The following is a 23,695-nucleotide window of genomic DNA, read 5'->3' as shown; positions in this document are numbered from 1 at the left end:
GTACCTTAAGCATGTTTCCATCATAGTACATTTTTTCAATGCCAATTTCTGGAGCTTTTAATAACAAGCCGTTCTCCTCATTGGTGATAAAGATATACCCAGCTGTAAGCATAAAATAAAATTGCTTTTCACATTGAAATAAAAGTTTTCATCATAATTGCTTTCTATTTTCCAATAAAAATGGCAGACAGTTGCAACAAGAATGCGGATGGTGCTCCACAAAAAGTTGTTTAGCAAATCAGATTCTTTCCTGTTTTTCGTCTCTGAAGTACAGGCAGTACCTGAGTTACAAACATCTGACTTACAAATGAATCTAAGGACATTGTCACATGGGGCTAAAATTGGTGGCGTGCGCCAGTTTAGCTCCAGTCATTCCTCAGACGCTGTAGCGCCAGCTCTGTGGGTGAAGGAGGGCATGCCGCCATAGCAACAACACGGAAAGTTTTCCGTGTTGCCGTTTACTTTAATCCAGATTATCAGATAAACTGGATTTTATATGGCAGTGTAGAAGGGGCCCAGCTTTACCTGGAAAAGGATGACATGCAAAGAGCAATGGCTTTGACTTGCAGCCTTTCTGATCCTGTAATCCAGGATCTGATCCCAAATTATCTGGCAGTGTAGACTCAGGCCCCTTCTAGACAGCTGTATAAAATCCAGATTATCTTCTTTGAACTGGATTATATGGCAGTGCAGACTCAGATAACCCAGTTCAAAACTAATAATGTAGATTATCAACCTTGATATTCTGGATTAAATGACAGTGTAGAAGGGCCCTCAAATAATCCAGTTCAAAGCAGATAATCTGAGATCAGATTCTGGGATATAGGGAAGTGTAGATCCAGTTTTAGTTATGGTGGTGGACTAGCTCTAGCCTCCCACTGAAGTCTTGCTTCCAAATCGCTTTCTAATCTTAATCAAACACTAATCTCTTTCCAAATTAACCCAACTCATAGATATGTAAAGTAGTCACCCTAAAGGTACCAGATTGTGTCTGATCTTGGAAGCTTGGAAGGGAGACTGCTAAGGAATACCAGGATATATTGCAGAGGAAGTCATTAGCAAAACAAGCTCTGAGTATTCCTTGCATGAGAAAAATACTATGAAGTCTTAAAAGGTTGCCATACATTGACAGGTGACTTAAAGGTACTCATTTTGCACACTTAAGAAAAAAGTCAGGGTATTTTGTTACCTACCAGAACTGGAAACATATGGGAGATTTTCTGCCAATATTTCGGCACCGTCCACCCACAGTTTAACGATCCCATTTGAAAGAACCATGACAATTTCCCTTCAGATAAGTGAAGAATAAAATTAATTAAACAGCCCAATAATATCCTAATCATCACACAGAACTAAGATCAAGCTGTCCTTTATTTAGTATTATTTATTTTTATTTATTTACAACATTTATACCCCGCCCTTCTCACCCGAGGGGACTCAGGGCAGCTTACAAAAATTGGATTCTATCTCCCCTCCTCCCCCAATGGAAGACACTTTGATTCATGAAGCTTCCTTGAGTAAAGGAATAGTGTTTGCAAATTCCCATTTTTACATTTGTCCGCACTCTGTCCCATTATCTATATTGATACAAAGGTCTTCTCAACTTCATGGAGCAGATTTTTGGAGGAATATCTATATAGGGAGGGGGGAGATCACAGAACATCCTTTTCTATTTATGGAAGCATCTGCTAGATGAAAAAGCTTTCTGTCATGAGGATAAAACCTTGGATTCAACCCACTATAATAATGAATACTCTATCTTCTTACCAATCATACTGGATACGCAAAAAAGGGTGCTTTGGCTGTTCCATTGTAAAATATTTGAATAGTGTCTGGCAAAAGTGTGCATTCTAGTAGACTGCCTATTAGGATAATGTTTGTTGCTACTGATCATATTGCAAATTTCCATTAAGTAACTGGCCCTTTAGATACTAATTTATGAGGCATTACTTACAGATTTGCAAGGTTGATGTGAATGGTGTTCAAATCATTAGGGTCTTCTGCTTTTTTCCTCATCACCAGGAACTTCAGTTGTGAGCTACAGTCTTGCGCCAAGATGTGATTGCAGCTTGGAGACATTGAATAGTTAAAAGTAATACCATTGAAAGTTGTGACACTATCTTGGGATATTGAACAAACACCTGAAAAATAAACACTATTAGGAGGCATCAGCAAACTTTAGAGACGTAATTAAGTAACATCTCCTGTCCCAACTCATCTTAACATCCAGCAGCAGCATCCTGAGATAGGATCTGTTCAACTGCCAATTGGAGTGAAAGGCGAATAATATTCCAGCCCCCTTAGTGAACAAGACTGAGACAAAGGGTTCAACTTCTGGTGTTTAAAGCTTCACTCGCTGCTTTTCACCTTCAATTTGCAAACCCAAAGATGGTCCAGTAATTTGTGTAGGAGTGACAGGAGTGCTGATAGTTTCAGGCATGTGTCAAAGCATCTCCTCTTGATGAAATTCCTTGAGGATGATGCTTTATAGTCCTCATAAACCATTTCATACATACTACTTGCACCAGGAGAGCAATTGTCTTGGATAAACTACTAACCTTTCAGATTTTCAAGGACTGAAGGTGGCACATCAGAGATAAAACTCCAGACATGGGATTGCTTTGCTAAGGGTCCTAGATCTTGATCTACTGGAAGTGCAAAAGGGATCTTGATGTTGGTGCCATAGATCATAACCTGGAAAAAATAATTGGGATTATCCTATACTTTTCCATCATTTCAAGGGGCAGTAACTGGTTAGAAATGCAAAGCAGGTAGATTTTAACTAAGGAATCTTCCAGATACGGGTAAATGGGGGGCTGGTCAACCAGGGAGGGCATGTATCCCCCAGGGAAAGCACGGGGTTTGGGGGAGGTGTGGAGCCTCTATTCCAAGAGAAACTGTGATGCCTCATGGGCCTTGTAGTCCTGTTCCTAGTGCCATCGTGGCAGATGAAGACGAAAACATGGGGTTTTCGCCGGTTCAACAAGAGCCGGAATCTTTTCACCTGCCGGATGTTGATGTTTGTACCCAAGAACTCAGTAAAACAGACCTTGGGCATTCCTCGCCCCCGTTCCCTAGGAGACAGTCCTATTCTGCAGACAGAGGAGTGAGGGAACAGAATCGCAGGAGTTTACGGATTGCAGCCAAACAACAGGCTGATTAGACCTGCTTCCCTTGGGAAATTCTAAGGAGTCTTGCATCTGGACAAAGTTGGGTTTCGTTTCCCGTTCTCTAGGGAAAGAGGTTGTTGGCGGGAAAACGAGACCCCAATATAGGTGCCTGACACGGGAGAATCTTTGCGGAGTCAACAGAGCAGCTTCAGGAGTAAGATCATGTGTGGACTTCGCAACCCCAGTTCCTTGCTTCCCGGATCAAGTATTCAAGATTTGCCTTGCCTTGTTTTTAACCACGGATCTTGTTCCAAGAATCACTGTTTGCCTTGTTCCTAGTCACGGACCTTGTTAAAGAACCAAGATTGTATCCAGCCTTGTTGTCAAGCTACCTTGGACTCCTAAGACTCTGGCATTTCCCCACACTATTGCTTGGCAATAGTGTGTGTTTCGGTATTGGATTAAAACTTTGAACTCTAATATCATTTATTGGACAATACATTTTTGGACTATATTTGACCTCATTTGAAAGGTCTGCTTCTGAACTATATTCTTCACTTGTTTTTATTACTTTTATACATTTACTTAATAAAGATATTAGATAGAAATTGGCCTCCGTGTATGGTTCTTGGTGCCCCGCTGCCTTGGGTCTGACAGAAACTGATTCTGTGGCTCAGCTGGTTAGTATCCAGCAGCAATAAATCATCACTGACTGTGAGGTCATTGGTTCGAAGCCTGGTCAGGGATTAAAGTTCCCGACCATTAATAGCCTAGCTTGCTGTTGACCTAAGCAGCTCGAAAGCAGATGTGTCTATAAGTAGAAAATTCTAGGTACCATTTAATGCAGGGAGGCTAATTTAACTTAATTTATGACACCATAAAACTGCCAAAGAGCATGAGGAAGTACTACCATCAAAAGAACTCGGCATCACAGTGGATGATGAAGCGGCAGCTCCCCCTGTGGCCAGAATCGAGCATACCCTCATGAAGCCGGAAGCTGGAAAATGTTAAATAGCCTCTGTCTGTCCATCTGTATATGTTGTATGTTGGATAATGGCATTGAATGTTTGCCATGTATATGTGCATTGTAATCCACCCTGAGTCCTTTTCAGGGTGAGAAGGGCAGAATATAAATACTGTAAATAATAAAATATCCCAGTTCTTCCCTGGATTGAGACTTGTGTGGAAGGGCTCTAAGCTGCTACATCTACATTCAGCATGACAGACTGCTTTACCTATCAAATTTCAATATGTCATACACATCTCAAGAACAATGGTAGGACTGAGTTGTAATTTGGTGGAAGATAACACTTCATAGAGCATGAATTTGTTTCCTAGTAAAGCAAAGCTAATGGAAGAAATACTATTGGGCTTTGCTGCACATTGCTTTACTTTGTCTTTTCTATAGTACTACCATCATCCAGTCTGAGGATGACAAACAGTGATATGTGCAGTCCATTGAAACTCATACCTCTCATTGCAGGAGAAAGGAGAGATTACCTTCGGAGATTGTGCTATTCTGTGGATTTAAGGTTCTTGTGTACTTTTTCAAGTCTACTTCATTTTAAAATAACAGGAATAGGGAAGTCAGTATGCAATGCCGCATGAACTATTTGCTCACTTTTTTTGCAAGGTTACTCAACATGTGAATTGAGCAATTTGGAGAGAGAAATTGGTTGCTGAAAGCAACAACCTTGTCCTGTGATAATTTTGATTGTGTTGTAAGTGTCATAACTTCATCTCCAAGCTCTTTCCTCTTTTCAGTTTCTTACTTCTTGAGCAAATTGTGTTCTTTGGAAGGGGAAAAACTATTTTCTTTCCTTATACAATATATTATCTCATGACAGGATTATTTTGTATTGTACAGAAGTAGTTATTGGAGAGTAGTGCTAACCTTGTTCCCATTTACATCAGTCCTTCAAGATCTATGAGGGAATTATCTTGAGAACTGAGATAACATAATATCATGACTCTTGTGGGGTAATTTGATTTTATGTGCTGATCTGTAATTTATTAACTACAGTGGATGGAATTTACCAGTATTTACAATTGGCAGTTAAGTCAGTGACATGTCCTTGTGATAGAAAAGCATGTGCGTAATTGATAAATGAAAATATTGCTGTGGAATGGGTAAAACAATAATAAGCCTAAATCCTCTTGATATTCTCGACAAAGCCATTTTTACAGAGATAAGATTTACCTATGTGTTGACCTACCATTCAACAATTGATTTAATGGGTCAACTCCAGTTAGAACTAATTCAACTGGATAGTAGTCAGCTACAGTAAAGCTCTTTAAGTAATTAATCTCTACAAGATCAAAACTGTGAGGAGAATCATAGAGTTGGAAGAGATCTTGTGGGCCATCCAGTCCAACCCGCTGCCAAGAAGCAGGAAAATCTCATTCAAAGCACCCCCCACAGATGGCCATCTAGCCTCTGTTTAAAAGCCTCCAAAAAAGGAGCCTCCACCACACTCCGGGGCAGAGAGTTCCACTGCTGAACAGCTCTCACAGGTACGAAACTCTTCCTAATGTTCAGATGGAATTTCCTTTCCTGTAATTTAAAGCCATTGTTGCATGTCCTAGTGTCTAGGGAAGCAGGAAAAAAACTTGCTCCCTCCTCCCTATGACTTCTCCTCACATATTTATGCATGGCCCTCATCATGTCCTCTCAGCCTTCTCTTCTGCAGGCTAAGCATGCCCAGTTCTTTAAGCCACTCCTCTTAGGGCTTGTCCAGACACTTGACATTTTAGTCACCCTCCTCTGGACACATTCCAACTTGTCAACATCTCCCTTCAATTGCGGTGTCCAGAACTGGACACAGTATTCCAGATATGGTCGTCTGACCAAGGCAGAATAGAGGGGTAGCAAGACTTCCTTGGATTTAGACACTATATTCCTATTTCTACAGACCAAAAACCTATTGGTTTTTTTAGTCGCTGCATTACGTTTGCTCATGTTTAACTTGTCCATAAGGACTCCAAGATCTTTCTCATACTGTCAAGCCAGATGTCCCTGATTCTGTATTTTTGCATTTCATTTTTTTTTTGCCTAAGTGGAGAATTTGTTGCTGTTGAACTTCATTTTATTAATCTTGGCCCATCTCTCTTATCTGTTAAGACAATTTTGAATTCCCTACCACTTTGGTGTCATCTGCAAACTTGATGATCATGCCTTCTAAGACAGAGAACATCTTTTCTATTTAAACATCCACAGGTGACATTTCTAAAATGGAGAATCCTTACAGGGTCTGCCCATGCGATTTAAATCACATAAGGTCAGAGTCTGGTAAATCTCTTTTTTTGGACAACTCTTCCTAAAAGAGTCCTTCAAAATATTGTTTTTTTGTTCAAGCTCCCATTAGGCTCAAAACCATGAAATTTAGATGAGTGAAAAGGAAGTGGGATGGGGCAGTAGCACATGGAACCACATGAGGACAAAACAACTGACACATACTTTAGTCATGCTTAATTCCCCTTGGAATCAGCATGACAAGTTTGTTATGCCATCATTTTCAGTGGGTCTCCCATGACTCATTTAATTGTGTGGAGTATTGTTGTTTCCACTTGAAAGTATAGGAAAGTCACAAAATGAAGTATTTACATGAGGTAGTTTGGCAACAAGACTGCAGGTCCTTGAAGAGGTGAGAGCCAGAATTACAGAAGCCTGTTGTGAAGGATTCTTCTGTTCTACTTCAGGGAATCCCAGCATGTAAGCAGTGCCTGGAATGAGCATGGAAAGCCTGAAGAAAAATAAGAAGAGACAGAAGGTTACATGATTCATCAATAATGGATAGAGGTGCAGATTCTTACTTATTTCATTCTCAAGAATGCAAGAATATAGACATGTGAACATTTTCTCATGGCTGGGAAAAATTGTTTTGATTATTTTCCAATGATTTTTCATGTTTCAGATTTCTTTGCCCACAAGACGATGGTTTGTTTTAAAATCCTTTAAAAAATAAACTCCAGTATTTAAAAACAAGATATAGTTATTTTCGCACAGAAAGCAAAACATACTTTTATCCACATGACAATGTCATGTTTTATACAAGTTTGTACACAGTCCTCCAGTTTTTTACTCAACTTTTTCCCCAAAAATAACTGCTGAGTTCAATTTATTTTTCAGGACTTAACTATTGCTAAGGCACCCTTTCCTTGCTGAAATGACTTTATAAATCATCTGATTGTTTCACTGAGCCCCCAGTGGCGCAATGGGTTAAATCCTTATGCTGGCAGGACTGCTGACTGAAAGGTCAGCAGTTCGAATCCGGGGAGCAGGGTGAGCTCCCATCTGCCAGCTCTAGCTCCCCATGCGGGGACATGAGAGAAGGCTCCCACAGGACAGTAAAACATTAGGGTGTCCCTCAGACAATGAGCTTGCAGATGGCCAATTCTCTCACACCAGAAGCAACTTGCAGTATATCAAGTTGCTTCTGGCATGAAAAAAAACCCCAGCATCAATTTATTTTTAATTATATTTATGAATTGGACTGTACTGCAGTGTTCATATAAATCTGGTCTAAAATGGAGCAAATACATCCATTAATTTCAGTATTAAATGATTTTTAAACATCAGTTTCATGTTATTTAAGTCTTACTCTCTTCCAACTTCTTCTATTCTTGAAGGAATTTGGGGCCATTCCAGCTTAATCTGCATAGCTGGGTGACCAGCCAATTGTCCATATGCAATCTTTGTTGAAATTTTGTAGTCACGACAATCCTTTCCCCATTTCAGGTAACCCTAAGAAGGAACAGGCAGTGAGCAATTTATTTTCCTAAAATTAAATGGGAAACAACTCACAGGAATTACCATACTACAAATGCTTCCTTATCTACCAAAGGGAATTTCAGCTCTACACAATGTTTTGGGCCAAAGCAGAACAGTAAGCACTTTAATATGCCTTCAGTGCCACCTAACACTTTCTAACTGTTGCAACCAAAGCCATAGGGAATTTCATTGTACAAGTACATACAAGCTAAATACCACACCGTCCAGCCCCAATTGATCCTTTGTCATTACACTTTTTCAGATGTTTTAAAAATGTCCAAGCTTCTAACTTTTTTTTTGCTTTTTAAGAATTTGCTCAGAAAAGGTTTGTTCTTGCCTTCATTTGAGGCTGGGAAAGTATGACTTTCCAAAGGCTAGCCAGTGGATTTTCATAGTTGAGTGGAGATTTGAACCCTTCCAGGTGTTTTGGACTTCAACTCCCACAATCCCTAACAGCTGGTAGAGTTTAAGTCCAAAACACAAAGAGGGCTAAAGTTGCCCAAGCCTGTATATGGACTTAAAGCTTCAACTGGCTTGATTTTAGTAGTTTCTGCAAAAGTTCATCTAAAGTAACACCATCTGAGAAGTATAACTGGAACCTCTTAAGACATTCATTTTTAATAAACATGATAGTGTTGAATGATCCGGCTGTGAAAATATGATTGCTTTGCTGAAATGGTTGCTTCTTACCTCTGCATTTTGAGAACTGAGAATGGAAACATCACCACAGAATTTCATTCTTTTGTATCCTTGGAGATCTGACACAAATATGTGTACTGTAGGTCTGGAAGAATGTAAATCAGACTCCAGTACAACTTGACATATTTTTAGCTTCTTATTATTCTGGATGGTGTTGAGGGTTGCAACTAGCCCTGATGGCTTATTCGTTCTTGAGATATTGAACTAGTCAAGGAAGAAAAAGAAAGAGGTGGGTAGGGGGAAGCACTCTGAACATTATAACAACCAACAATAAAGTATTTTATAAAGGTGGGGTTTTAATTTGTATCTATGCCTCATCCTTACAAGGCACATATTATCCAATTGCTACTACACAAACTAGATGACTGATACTTGAGGGAAATCTCTCAGTCAAGCAAACATCCCAGGGGTGAGAAGGACGGGATATAAATGTATGAAATAAATAAATCAATAATATGAAATTCATCCCTGATGTGTAGAGTTGATGGAGTTGGTTTGGACCCAAAAGTCCCCTATTTGTCTTGCCCAGGGTCCTCAGACCCACATTTGTTCTCTGGATCAAACATATCTGGAAACAGGGTGGTAGAAAGAAAAGTGCCAGGGGTGTAATTATTAAACTGGCATAGTGTAAGGAAAGCATACCAGCAAGGTATGTCCACAGTGTATGTTTGTGTGTCTTCCCGAACAGTTTAAAATACCTCAAAATGATGGTGTTTAGGTTCTAACCTTCCAATCTCCCCTGGTGACTCCAGGACAACCTCCCCACACACAATTTCCACATTAAAAATAGAAACAGAAGTGACATGATCAAACTGGAAGTGCTGATGAGGCCCAAAGAAGAGGTGTGAGTTACAAAAAATGCCCAACTGTTCCTTCTCTGTTAGTCAGTTTTGGGAACAAGTTGCACTATTAGCTACTCAAGAACTCAAGACAGTTCACCTGGTTCTTCTCCTCCTCACTTTATCCTCCCAACTTCAGCCCCTGTAAGATGGATCAGTCAGAGAGTGCGTGAGAGAGGAGTGGCACAGTTTACCCAGTGGGTTTTATGACGCATGTAGCAATTTGAACCTGTGTCTGTCCCGTCCTCAGCTTTCACATGCAAATCACTGACAAGCTTGTGTAACCCAGCTCTCAACTCTGTAGCTTTCTCTCTAACGACCTCGTCACACGGGGCTAAAATCGGCAGCATAGGGTGTTCTAAACCTGTCCACCAATGGAGCCAGCTGGCTCCTATCAGATGACATCATGCCAGCTCTGTGGGTGAAGGAAGGTGGAACTGGTATGCAGCAACACGGGAGGCTTCCTGTGTTGCCTGTATCTATGTGGGGAAGCTTCACGCTCATGCTTCTCTCCATATGATCACCCTCCTGGTGGGCAATGTGGGTGAGGTGTGGGGTGCTGGATTCCCCATGCCTCGCAGCGAAGCAGAGCACCACCGCCTCCTGCCACCGGCCATCCGATGAGATCATAAGACTTGTTTTGAAGATGTTCTCACTAGCCTCCTTCCGCACCTCCTCCATACATTACTCCTTTCCCACCACTCCCTTTTTTTGGCCCTCTTTTGAAACCATACAAACTTGTTCATTTTCTCTAGTCTTCTTTACTTTGGTCTTTCCCTTCTTCCCTTTACGCCTTTGGTTCTCTTCTGAAGACGATTCATTATATTCCTCATGGTTTATTTCTGAATCTGTTTCAGATCCTAATTTAATATCCAGCTGTATTTTGGTTTTAGCAACTACTGTATGAAAGAAGGGAGGTGAAAAAAAAATTATGAGCATTAAATTGATTATTCTTAAATAATAGACAGCAAAAGGGGCTTGTGAGCATTGCAAGTACAGATTACATGGCCCAACAAAATATTTCTTGGTGTCTTTGTTTTTAGGCCTGTTCCTAGGATTCTTTGGGGCACTGATTCAGAATATTTCACTAGATAGACTGCATCAGCTCTAGTTTCTTGGATATGGTTATGGAGCCAGCACAACACAAGAAGCATCCCGTGTTGGGGGGAAAGCGTCTAGTGACACTTTCACCCCATTTAGGGATAGGGCCTCTGCCAGAATTCACTGATGTCCAGTGTGGGGCTCCATCCTCTCGACGTGGTGAAAACATCCTAGGATTCTGAATTCACCCTGTCTGATGAGGTTCTAATGTTAAGTTTGAGATGAGGGTTAAGGAAACTGAGAAGAAAGAAGAGTGACATATAAGTCACGGTTGGGGATCCATATCCTTCCCTCTCCTAATATCTGGATCCAAGACAACTCACAACATGATTTTTAAAATCCATTTATAGCTAGAAATAAAAGAGTTGTAACAATAATATACATCTTAAAAATTCAAAGCATTTCAAAACAAAGAAGATATTGTATAGCAGCTTTATCTTTCTACTCACAAGTCACTTCCACAGTGGCCTGTCAGTGGTAAAAAATGGTTGTTGCTTACAAGCAAAAGGCAAATAAGGAGACCATTTTAGCTTCCCACAAAAGGGAGTTCTACAAACAGGGAACAAGGTTGTACCAAGAAAACTATATCTTGTGTTGCCAACAAAATGTTCCTGAAGATCTTAAAGTCTAGGTGAGTTCATATGGGGAAATATCCTTTAAACTTCAATTGCATACGATTTCCTGTAGCCCAGTGGTTCTCAATTTTTTCTCCACTGAGCCCTTGGGGATCTGCAAAGCATACTGAGGGGCTCTGTACTTCTCTCCTCTCCCTCCAAGCTTTCCCTCTTCTTTCCTGATCTTTCCCCTCCCCCCCCTTGCAGCCAAAAGCCTTTTTTCCTTGCCCCACTCCTTGTTTCCAAAACCCTATTTCCCACAGCGTGGAGTGTTTTGATTGTGCTTTTACTGTATGGCAGAAGGGGTTGGACTAGATGACCCCTAGGGTCTTCCACTGAAATACTGTTAAGGTTATGTTGGTCAAAAAGTTTGCTCATGCCTAATATATACATATTATATGGAATATAAGATATTAACATTTATTGGTGCACCACAAGAAACTTTTGCTTCAAAAAGGGCTCCATGGCTGAAAAAGTTTGAGAACCCCTGCTGTAGCCAAACATGCTCTTCGAATTCTGAAGATGAACTGGTTGACAGTGCCTCAGTCGGAACAAAACACGTGTTTCTTAAAATAAGCTTCAGTCTACAGTTTTGGCAGCAGCATTTGAGGCCCACTGCAGTTGTGAATATTCTTTAAATGAGTGTGTTATAATAATCTAAATAGGTTGTAACTAAGGTATGTGTCACTGTGGCCTGATCAGATATTTCTGGGGACAGGTGCAGTGTGTGTTCAGATTCAATCCAAGAACTAACCCAATTGTCAACTTGTGTCATCATAGCAAATGTACGCATATCCGTAACAGGCTGAATTCCTGTTCCCTGACTTTCTTTCCAATTGGTCAGGATTGTGACTATAGATTAAACTTCTTTTTTCCCTCATCAAAGCCATTACTGACATTTGGCACCTATTTTGAACCAAACCTGCCCCTCCCCACCAAATTTAGATGGGCAGGAGAAGTGTTACTGGTGTACTGGTGTCAAAAGCTCTAGAACTTCAGAAAGCTTGCTCCAGTAATTTCATGCATACAACATATTAAATATGGTGGTTAACAAGACAATTTAAATATGATGTATGTTGATTTTGATGATTTGATTAAGAGACCAACTAATGATATAAACCGTACCTGGTTTCATGGCTAGTTTGATTTCACATTTTTCCAAGATTTTGTGTAGGTATGTTCCTTCAGGGAAACCCGTGTTACACCTTTTCATTGTAAAACAAGTCTGAAATCCTAAAGCTGGCAGTTTGACATAAGAGGCTGTTGGATATGATATTGCTGTTTTGCTGTGGTGAAAATTATCTTCAAGGTTGTATGTGAACTTTCTTGATGTAATGTCAAACTTTGGTTTTTGCTGTATTAAAAAGAACAACAGCAGATTACATTTGGATAGCTGGGACCATTTTCACGAGTAAAGAATTTCTGAAGATGAAGCCTTTTATTTTGTCTTGATTGTTAATAAAAATGTGATTTGCATAAGAATAGTTAAGAAAATCTTAGATGTAGATAAGCTAGAGAATTGCACTGAAGGAACAGATTTAGCAGATAGCTTCTTTCTTATATAGGTAGGTAAAGGTTTTCCCCTGACATTAAGTCTAGTAGTGTCCAACTCTGGGGGTTGGTGCTCATCTCCATTTCTAAGCCGAAGAGCCAGCACTGTCCATAGACACCTTCAAGGTCATGTGGCCAGCATGACACGCCGCTACCTGATCTACTCACATTTGCATGTTTTTGAACTGCTAGGTTGGCAGAAGCTGGAGCTAGCAGCAAAAGCTCATCCCATTCCCTGGATTTGAGCTGCTAACCTTTTGGTCAGCAAGTTCAGCAGCTCAAGCGGTTTATTCTTATATAGACAATCTATTCTTAATTAGTGGGGCAGCATATTCATCAATATAAAAGTGGGTGTTTAATTCTTTAATTTGCTGAAAATATCCTCAAAGAGAAAATCAAATTAATTGGGAATTAGTAAGATATATTATGAATTACCTGCAGAACATCGTATAGTTTTGATGACTTAAAGCACTTATCTAGAACATCAAATCCAGGCACTTCGGGTAGAAGTGGCAACATCTTAGCTAACTTTGGTTCATCTGCAAATCTTGAAACTCTATAAAGTTTAGTCCTGAAAGAACAGGCATAGAATACTCGATGTGAACAATGACTCAATGATATGATTTTCAGTCTTGCTTATCCAACCTTGCCGGGAGGGCAAAACATAGCAGGCGCAGACTTTTCCCATTGGGCACAGCGTTCGGCTTATTATCCATTATCAAAATATTCATATCCTAAGCACTCATATACCCCAGGGCAGTGGTAAAGCAGATGAGATTAAAACTGTGCTCACAAAGTGGGACTGAACCTCAAGAAAAACTGTGAGTTTACTATACCACATCTCTCCATATCTGATTCCTTACAGTCGCAGAGGCCCCAAAGGGGAATAGGGAAATGCCACCCTCCAGGAGAATAATGTGAACACAACCAAATCACTTTTATTTATATAATGACAGCACATTCTGTTCTTTTCATATTGCAGAGATGATCACTTACCTTTTAATGAAACCAAAGAATTACACAAATTACAACAACTAAAAACAAAATGTACCACCACAACAAGGAATTCAACCAATTTTTCTCACAAGCAGGATGCGCAACATCGAATTTACAAAATTCACATCCACATATGTAATTTGACGTTTAATAGGCTTTTCCTTAATCTCTCCTTATTATCCAACAATTTCGCTTATTCAACATTGTATAAGTGAGACTCTACTGTAATTGAATCAAAGATAGAGCTGATATAGCGAGACAAGATGAAGGAGATATATTTTAGGAATCTGTTGGTGGAGAAGGAGATCCAACCTTTCTGAATGTTAGACATCCCTTTTGCTCTTGCATTCCTAGGTACTGAGAATGACATTGTGATCTGTGCCCAGATGAGAGTCCATTGGGCCTAATCCTGAAGTCCTTACTTAGGCAAAAATCTCATCTACTTTATTGCCTCGGTAAGAACGGCAAGATAGAGGCCATCATAAAAAAGAAACTGCCTGTAAAGGTAAATACATTAAAGCACTGGCAACAAAGAGCAACAGACAAAAGAGCAACAATGAATATTTACCGCATTAGGAGATATGCAGATATTTATGATATTAAGAATGCTGCAATTCACAATTAGTTGCAAAAATTGTGATTCTCACTACTGTACCTTATAGACAGCAGCTCTGTCTCCTGTTGTACTGGTGTGCTCTCAAATTTAAATCTTTCCTCTTTCAAGTCTATGTTGGCATTAAAATTCACTGGAACATCTGCATGGAATTTAGCATGCACTTCAAGGCCAGTCTGGAAATGTGGTGTGTTGATCCCCATCACTGCTACTAAATGGGTATATACACTGAAATAACATGGAAACACCAACTTGAATAAAGGATGTAATTTGTCCCATACAATTGTACTTTACCATACACATTTTATTGGCAGCATAGTCAGCAAATGTAATATAAATAATAGAAACATAAGAATAATGTCAATACTTTTGCTAGTTCACATAGTTCATTAGATGGTGATTCACATCTTTAGCGGGCCAGATATATTTAAACAAAACAGTGGCTGGTGGTGATCCAATTGATTGTTAATTAATAATAATAATTGAAGTCAATGTAAATATAGAGTTTGGGGTATCAGGTGAAATTCACTATTTCAACTTGCTATAAAATATCAAACGGGTAATGAATTTCAAAACATTTTGGTTCTACTATGACCATACTGCACCAGTGCCAAGATAGAGTTTTTCCTACATTTGCTGATGAACAATACTATTAGTATTCAAAGTTGTCTCAATCCATGGATTCAATTATCCATGGCCTAAAAATATTTAAACTCCCAAAAGCAAACCTTGGTTTAGCCGTTTTATATTAGTAACATTATTTTACTAATGAACCGTATGTCATGGGATTTGAGCAACCATGAATTTTGTTATCTGGGGGAGTTCCTGGAAACAAACCCCAATTAATACCAAGGGCCCACTGTATAGGACATAGCAACTTGTATATTTGTAAATAAACTCAAAGATTACAGAACTTTCTTTAATCTCCTGTCACCTCTCGTTCTGACAGAAATTGAACCCCAAACTAAGCTGCTTCTAAACTTCTCATCACTTCTATAATGCATGTAACTTTTGTTTCTTCTTTTTTATAGTGTAGCCTGGCCTTGTATGTAAGATGTTTTTGTTTTCCTTGGCCTGAAAAAAATGATTGGATTTTACAATTCCATGAGAGCATCTCTTCCTTGCTGCTCATCTATCTATTCATTTTTATAGCAGACATAATACAAGTAGTGTAAAAGAATTGCACGTCCATACTTGAAATTATGTACCCTGCTCCATTCTCTCTTCAGACACCCCAGTTTCTTATTCACACATACCTGGAGTTAATCTCAGCTCTAAGATCTATGTTGGTTTCAAGCAGCTGTTTGGATCTGAAGTCACTAGTCAAAGCAGGGGATAGCTGCCCATTTACTGCAAGAAGTGAAAAGCAATTAAATGCCAAAAGTATGGAATAATAAAGAAATGCCAGTGCTACGCTATTAACTTATCATTTAAGATATTTACAGTCAACTTTAACTTGTGAATTTTAACCTGTATTTCATCAATAAATTTAAAAATGCAATTAACCTCTGTTTATTTGTTACACGTATTTTATTAGTGATTTGTTTTACCTCACTGTTTTATCTATATATATATCTTGCCTCAAGCCTCAAGGATTTCAGCTCCCAGAATCTCTGGCCATTGAAACAGCTGCCTAGAGCCTTTTGGAGTTACAGGCAAACACACCTGGAAGGGCTACTGGTTGTGTGGGGTTGGTCTATGACGTTCATATAAGTCCAAACTGCATCATTTGGCACTGTAGGTGGAGCCTAAGACCCCCCCATCTACACTTTAAAACTGCATTATGTGGTCAGCAGTTTTAACCTGTGTTATATTGGAGTATAGATGGGACCTGAGCTTTATTTTAGACACTCCTTTCTGAGGTAGTATAGTAACCCAGGATGAATAGCAACCTTCAAATTTCAAAAGAGAATTTATGGAAAGAAGGAGAGGTGGAGAAACATCCCTAAGAGTAAGAGTTCACATCATAGAGGAATCATTATAGATAAATTTAGGGTACATTTACAGTATAGAAATAATGGACTCTGATATCACTTTAACTACCATGGCTGAATGCTATGATGTCATGGGAGCTGGAGTTTGGTGGGGCTCTAACACAGTGTTTCTCAACCTGGGATCCCCAGATGTTTTTGGCCTTCAACTCCAGAGAAATTCTAAAAGCTGATAAACTGGCTGGGATTTCTGGGAGTGGTGGGCCAAAAACATCAGGAGACCCCAAGTTGAGAACTACAGCTTCAAGCATTATTTAGTCAAAAAGTAAATGCCATGTAAAGCTACAACTCCCGTGATTCCACAACATTGAGCCATGGCTGTTAAAGGAATAAGCACCCATAGGAAAAGGATACTTCAGGTTACTTAAATTACAGTATTTAATCATATAATAGTTACATTTCCCTCCTTTTTTGAAAAAGATGTGGGTGACTATTATAAGAGGAACGTTTTTGCAGCAATGGGACTTCCCTCAACTACCAGCCAAGGGAAATGCTATAGCTGCAAAGCTGCCCATGCACCTGTTGACAAGAGCTATGATGCTTCCCTCACCTGCCTCCAACTGAGGGAGGCCTCGCAGCTCTCACTGACAGGCATGCGGGAGGTCTTTCCCCTCCAAGCTCCAGAAGTCTGCCTTGGTCAACCCTCTGGAATACAGGTGGAGATCTAATTGGGAGAGGGTGTAAGGTGGGTTCACCCACTGGATTGGCTCTCCCCTCCGAGTTATGAAGGGTTGCCTTCATGTCCTGTTTTGTCTTTCAAGAACAGCCTTAACACACTGTGGTAAGTAAATGAAAACTGTTTCACTTCAGCAAAACATAAAGTACAGTACACTCAGTGAAATAATGCAAAAGAAAGCCAGGAAGTCTTACTTCAGTCAAAGAAACAGGCATAAATCCAGATGCAGACTTGGAGCAGGCACACAGAGAGTGAAGGCATTAGAGTCAGTTTGTTACCAGCAAGAGCTGGCTGCACCTGCTTCGGCTTTTATAGCCCTGGGTCCCCACACAGCTGCAAGGGCAGTTCCTAATTACTCAGCTGCATTTCTGGCAGCTAATCTAGCTGAACGATGTCTCTGCTCTGTTTCCTTTCACCTCTCCTGGAATGAGGGTACTAGCAAAATCTCCTCCTCAGACTCCAACTCACCCTCAGATTCATGAACACTTTTCTGCTCCCCTTCCTCTTCTGAAGAAGAGGAATTCCTGACACTTGGCTACCCTCTGTAGCTCGGAGGAAAGAGGCAATCTGGCGGGTGTTGCCCCCTCGCATTATAGTCACACCCATGAACTACGGATGTGACTATTATATGAGGAATTCCTAAATACCAAAACTGTGACCCAAAAAGGAAGATGTGACTATTATGTGATGAAATATGGCATATAACCCTGTTACTACTGCCTACTGTAAAGCATTCTTCACCCTTCAATACTAAGTAGTGTTGCACTTCCTGCAATCAATCCCTTTTCTTTGAATTTCTAAATACCTTCTCATTTTTTTGTGGCGAGAATGTGGCTCCCAGAAGGGGACAAAGTGTAAGGTAAAAGAACTGTTGGAAGCACAACTTGCTGATGCTTCTTCCTGACAATTCTCACCTTTGGCTGCTGCATGGACCACACCAGTGGTATATAACCCGAATTCCAGCGGGAGACCCACACAAGTGGGCACAATGAGTCGGAATTCTCCTGCCAATATGGGCTGGGTCCATCTGCCTGCTAGGCCTTTTTGGAACAGAGTGGTTAGCAGTTCTCCTAATCTGGTCACCAGCTACACAAAGGCAAAGATGCAAGCATGATTGGTAAACAGTCTGGGAAGGCAAATAGTTACATGCACTAACAGATTTTTCAGAAACAGCCATACCTTCTCGGCCTTTTGGAAAAATTCTTTGTCAGCAAGACCATAAGCAATTTCATGACTAAATATCTTCAGATAAGCTGCCACCTCTGGATTTTCTAAAGGTATTTCTTTCAATCCTTGAAGCTGAAAAGATATTAAGAAGCTTTAAAAATGAATTACTTAGGAATATATTTTTTCTTTCTCTTTTTTACGCTTTTATGTGAATTATTAATGAACCTTTAATCTTAATGACTATTTATTGTGAGAAGTTTAGCCTATTTATATAACTATTTAAATCTTTAATTGAAATAGTTCATATTGAAAAATTACTCTTTTCTGCAAAGTTTTTTAATGCTACAAGTCACTTTGAAGATGCCATGGAAAAGCAGCATACAAATAAATTGATGGTGCTTTAATTTCCAATTTACTTATAATCATTGTCTTGTGTAGTTTTTAAATGAATCACATTTCTGAGATTGAATATTTAACTGAGTTATAATCCTGACTTCACAAATTTATTTACAGTAGAGTCTCGCTTATCCAACCTCCACTTATCCAATGTTCTGTATTATCCAATGCACTCTGTTTTTTAGTAGTCATTGTTTTTGTAGTCAATGTCTTCAATACATTGCAATGTTTTGGTGCTAAATTAGTAAATACAGTAAATAATACATAATATTAACATGTATTGAACTGTTTTTGCTGTCAATTAGTTGTAAAACATGATGTTTTGGTGCTTAATTTGTAAAATCATAACCTAATTTGATGTTTAATAGGCTTTTCCTTAAACCCTCCTTATTATCCAACATTTTCACTTATCCAACATTTTGCTGGCCCGTTTATGTTGGATAAGTGAGACTCTACTGTATTTCTATTTTGAAGGGAAAGAGATCTTTGGAAACAACCAGAAATATCCAAGTAGTCTAGCAAAAACTATGCTGCTTTGAATCCCTCTTGGGGCAAGAAGGGCAAGATAGAAATATGCTAAATAAATAAATATTAAGTAGTTGTAATAGTAATTGTAGAAATTGTATTAGCAACCTTCTTAGAAAATGTACTGGAAAAATGAACTGACTGGCTGCGGTTCTGAAAAAATGATGCTTATTTGAATACAAAAGGAAAGCTCTCATACCAGTTTTCCAAGTTCTTTAATTTTTTTGTATGTTGAATACTGCTCAAAAGGAATATTCTGTCTTTTGACCACATCAAAGAGGTTTTCCAGTCGTATACCAACCTATATAAAATGGAAGGAAATATACTTCAGGAAAGGGAGATGCACTAAGTAATCAAACACATAAATGATGAGAACGTTATGTTCAACAAAGCTTTACCGATAAAACACTTTATAAATGCTGAGCACGGACCACATCACACTAGAGTTTGTAAGGCAGGAATGAAGGGGTAGGAGGAAATGGCCATATAAGGAGGTACGAGCAGGCCAGGAACACAGCCGATGGGTTATCACATGGTTTCCCTGAAATCATGTGTTTTGAGAGAAACGAAAGTAATGAAATGTAATACTGCACCACAAATATGCACCAATGGTTTGATATGTGGGCGGTCGTAAACTGAACCCACTGAATTGTATAAATAGACACTCGACCCTGTCTGCGGCGTTCTCCCTTTTGAGCATCTAGTTGTGCGTGGGATGAACCTCTGCAGCTGCAGGAAACTTTTAGTAAACTGCTTTCTTTGGGAAAAAGAAAAAAACCTCCAGTTGTCTGTCTCCTACTTCCACTGCGTCCGCACAGACACACGAGAAGCCGGGAAGAGGGGAAATCTGGTTTCCGCTACATTTGGATCCACTTTAAATCCACTTTAGGGAGGGGCCTTTAAACAGCTCAGCCAGAAAGGTCGTGGGCCTCACCAAACTACAAGCCCCAGAATTCTGCAGGAGGCAGAAACCGGATTTAAAGTGGATTCATGCTCTGGTGTGAAGAGACAGCCAGTGTGTTTAAAAAGCAAAGAAAATTCATTAAGGGGAAAAAAAAACCTTAAATGTGCCTATCTGAAGATGTTTGCTGGAGGGGCCCTTGTCTACATTCAACTGGTAGGCACAATGCTTAGTGGAGGGACATGGCAGATAGCTTTCTCTGCTGTGATAACCTAATTGTGGAATACCATCCTCTTAGAGACTTGGTCTATATCTACACCTACCAGTAAATCTGGGAACAATGTTGAGCAGAAATGCGCAGGACTGGCCCCAGAAGCAGCCATACACACCCTGCAAAACTTGCTATGCTGGCAGGTTGGAGTTCACATGGTCCAGCCAGATCATGACTGCATTATCATGACCGCCACCTTGCCTATTGTGTCACTGTTACCACTCTGGGTGAACTCCTGTGATAGTGGGTGCCCTGTGCTCATATCAACAGAGGCACCTGTATACAGAGGCGGTTCAACCTCAAGGCGAACCAGGCACTTGCTTGTGGTGCCATTCTGTAGGGGATGCAGTTGAGGTGCTCCCGGGTGTGCGTGCATGCGTGTGCACGCACCGCCCGTCTCCTCTTGGCTTCGGTTCAGGCCCACTCAGAAGGCCGAAGCCGAGCGGGCCCAAACCAAAGCCGAGAGGAGGCGGGGGGTGCATACACATGCATGCATGCACGCGCGCCCAGGTACGCATCCCCTGCCTCTCGGGTTCGGTCAGGGCCCACTCGGCAGGCCGAAGCCGAGCAGACCCAAACCGAAGCTGAGAGGAGGTGGGAAGTGCGCACGCATGTACGCACACCCAGGCACGCACCCCCCGTCTCCTATCGGCTTCGGTCTGGGCCCACTCGGCAGGCTGAAGCCAAGCGGGCCCAAACCAAAGCCGAGTGGAGGCGGGAAGTGCACACGCATGCACGCATGTGCATGCACCCAGGCACTCACCCCCCCGCCTCCTCTCAGCATTGATCTGGGCCAGCTCGCCTCCGGGGCCTGCACCCGTCCTGCCTCTGGGACCAGGCCCACACCTATGGCAGGCATCCTCAGAGGTTGTGAGGTCTGTTGGAAGCTAGGTAAGTGGGGTTTATATATCTGTGGAAAGTCCAGGGTGGGAGAAAGAGCTCTTGTCTGTTTGAGGCTAGTGTGAATGTTTTATACAGGTTGAGCATCCCTGTTTCAGAATTCAGGAAAAAAAATTCTCCAAAATTGTCCACGTGAGTGGCTGAGATAGTGACATTTTTGCTTTCTGGTGGTTCTATGTACACAGAGTTTGTTTCAAACAAAAATATTAAAATACTGTGTATAAAATCACTTTCAGGCAATGTTTATAGTAAGGTGTTATATGAAAAATACATGCATTTGTGTTTAGGCTAGGACCCCTTTTCTAAGGTATCTCATTACATATGTGCAAATACTCAGAAATTCTAAAAAGTCCAAAATTCAAAACATTTCTGGTTCCAAGAATTTCAGATAAGAGAGACTCAATCTGCATTGTGATTCAAACTGTGCTGTGTCAAGGCCATAATACCAGGATAACTTAATACAGTGGACTTGATTTATCAAGAATGAGTCAGATAAAATTTGTGTATAGATTTACTGAAGTCATGACTCACTGCTTAGAGATGCTTTATTTAAATATACTGCTTAATAAAACTTTAAGAGCATGTTTTGGGGACATTGGCTCATGTAGTTTCTTTATGAATGACCAGTCTGCATTTGGAGACTGTGAACTAAAAACAAAGCCAACAGTGGTAATCTAATGAAAAGATAACATTTTTTGCCAAATGATCATTTTGGAACACAATATTATCCAATGATTATTATTTCCCAGTACTACATATTTACCTCTACAATATCCATTGCTGCAGCACCATAGAAACCTCTGATCTTCGCAAAAATGATTGGAAACAGTGTGTTTGGCTTGTTCAGGAGGTAAACTCTCCCAAGTGCACCAGCTACATAGTTTGCTACAGTAGGAATCAAATGAATACATAAATACATAAATAAATCAAATTTCCCCATTTTTGTGACTTGCAGGAGTGGCAAAGGGATCACTATGTATTTATGGTAGCATGGTGGTCATCGTGGAGACTGATGTTGTGTTCAAGTGATTTAATGACCAATTAGACTTTGAGGGAGGACCTAATGAGTAAAAGTTCTTCTCACTTCAGCTTGAGATGAGAAAGAAGCAACCCACAAAGAAAAGCTGGTTTTGAGGCTCCAAGAGAAGCAAAAAAAATCTTCTAGGTATAGAAGAAATGAAAGGATTATCCACATGCCAAAATTCGTCTCAGTGTTTCAGAAGAGTGGACACACAGACCAAACAAAAAGCTTGAATCCCCATCTTGCCTTCCTGCAGATCTGCCCCAGCATTGATGATGGCCAAGCTCTAAGAGCCCTCCCTTACATTCATAAATCAACATGCAGGAGCCCCCAGTAGCACAATGAATTAAACCCTTGTGCCAGCAGGACTGCTGGCCGACAGGTTGGTGGTTTGAATCCGCGGAGAGCAGGGTGAGCTCCCTCTGTCAGCTCCAGCTGCCCATGCGGGGACATGAGAGAAGCCTCTCACAAGGATGATAAAACATCAAAACATCTGGGCATCCCTTGGGTAACATCCTTGCAGATGGCCAATTATCTCACACCAGAAGCAAGTTGCAGTTTCTCAAGTTGCTCCTGACACACACACACACACACACACAAAAATCAACATAAAAGATGAAGGTTGGGAACCTCCTTAAACTAAGGCAAACTCTTTTATTTGTAGTTCTTAAAATAAACCTAATCAAATTTGACTGGAAGACTGATGAGGCCTAGAGGTAACAACAACAGTCTTCTCCTTGCCACAAAACTAAGCCATCAATGTGGTGAAGAAAATCATTCCACACGTATAAAAATATTTCTGTTTCTATTTACTAATAAAACTTGTATGAAGACAATAAAAGGAAAAAAACCAGGATTATAAAAACTAGAAAAATTACATAGAGGAAAACAGTTTCATATTCCAAGAAGGGAAAATGACATTTCAGCAATAATAGCTACTGTAAGATGCCAATGATTGTAAAACACACCCTAATTTCAATACAACCAACAACAAAAATACATAAGATACACCTGCTATTCTAAGTTGCACCTCATTTTTAGAGATATTTATATAAGAAAAAAGTGCTTCTAAGAATGGAAGAAATACAGTAATTGGTGTCGTCTGCCGAAGAATAAGGCTGTAATTAACCCCTTCTTCTCTGTCCTCCTGTTGTGTATGAAGAACAGGAAGGTCACAAATGCTTTTGCATATTGGAGCTTTAAAAAGATCTTTTTCAAACAGAAGCTAATTTTAAGCAGGAGCTAAAAGATATGGTAACTGAATCTAAACAAATATTGGAAGTAACAAAACAATTCACAGAAAAACAACAAGGAAAAGAACAGGCAGAAGGGGGAGAAGCTGCACTACATCAGATTGACCAGGAGTTGTCAGCTCAGAAGGAGAAGATGACAGATTAACCAGAAGGGGTGGAATGAATGGGCAGATTCTTATGGACAAATTGCTAATTTAAGGATGGCCTCTTATATAAGAAAAAAAATGATGGATTGGAAATGGAAAACTCTGGAAGAAATCAGGACCAAGTGGAAATTTGAATCCTGGTCTCCACTACACC

At 40.2% G+C, this 23,695-nt stretch overlaps 1 protein-coding gene and 1 non-coding gene across 3 annotated transcripts in view; both read right to left on the bottom strand.

The window, feature by feature from the left end:
- LOC100553583 (vitellogenin-2) overlaps positions 1-23,695 on the bottom strand; it is a 53,689-nt gene that overhangs the window by 1,850 nt on the left and 28,144 nt on the right. Inside the window, exons 14-29 of one of the 2 annotated variants that reach the window (XM_062978081.1) lie at positions 21,885-22,006; positions 19,249-19,350; positions 18,141-18,260; positions 17,876-18,047; positions 15,551-15,644; positions 14,337-14,522; positions 13,121-13,256; positions 12,260-12,488; positions 10,158-10,318; positions 8,572-8,784; positions 7,712-7,854; positions 6,715-6,853; positions 2,559-2,694; positions 1,955-2,141; positions 1,194-1,288; positions 5-102 (exon numbers count right to left, since the gene is read on the bottom strand). In XM_062978081.1, coding sequence (XP_062834151.1) covers positions 5-102; positions 1,194-1,288; positions 1,955-2,141; positions 2,559-2,694; positions 6,715-6,853; positions 7,712-7,854; positions 8,572-8,784; positions 10,158-10,318; positions 12,260-12,488; positions 13,121-13,256; positions 14,337-14,522; positions 15,551-15,644; positions 17,876-18,047; positions 18,141-18,260; positions 19,249-19,350; positions 21,885-22,006 — 2,333 coding nt within the window. The remainder of the gene's footprint in view (positions 1-4; positions 103-1,193; positions 1,289-1,954; positions 2,142-2,558; positions 2,695-6,714; positions 6,854-7,711; positions 7,855-8,571; positions 8,785-10,157; positions 10,319-12,259; positions 12,489-13,120; positions 13,257-14,336; positions 14,523-15,550; positions 15,645-17,875; positions 18,048-18,140; positions 18,261-19,248; positions 19,351-21,884; positions 22,007-23,695) is intronic. The other variant, XM_062978082.1, reaches the window with a different exon arrangement.
- On the bottom strand, positions 14,079-14,162 carry mir5464 (microRNA mir-5464). The gene has a single exon (NR_130068.1). It is a non-coding gene; the product is annotated as a microRNA mir-5464 (primary transcript).

The sequence above is a fragment of the Anolis carolinensis genome, chromosome 4 (genome assembly GCF_035594765.1).
Source record: "Anolis carolinensis isolate JA03-04 chromosome 4, rAnoCar3.1.pri, whole genome shotgun sequence".
Lineage (NCBI taxonomy): Eukaryota > Metazoa > Chordata > Lepidosauria > Squamata > Dactyloidae > Anolis > Anolis carolinensis.
This window is presented reverse-complemented; position numbering and strand designations above follow the sequence as displayed.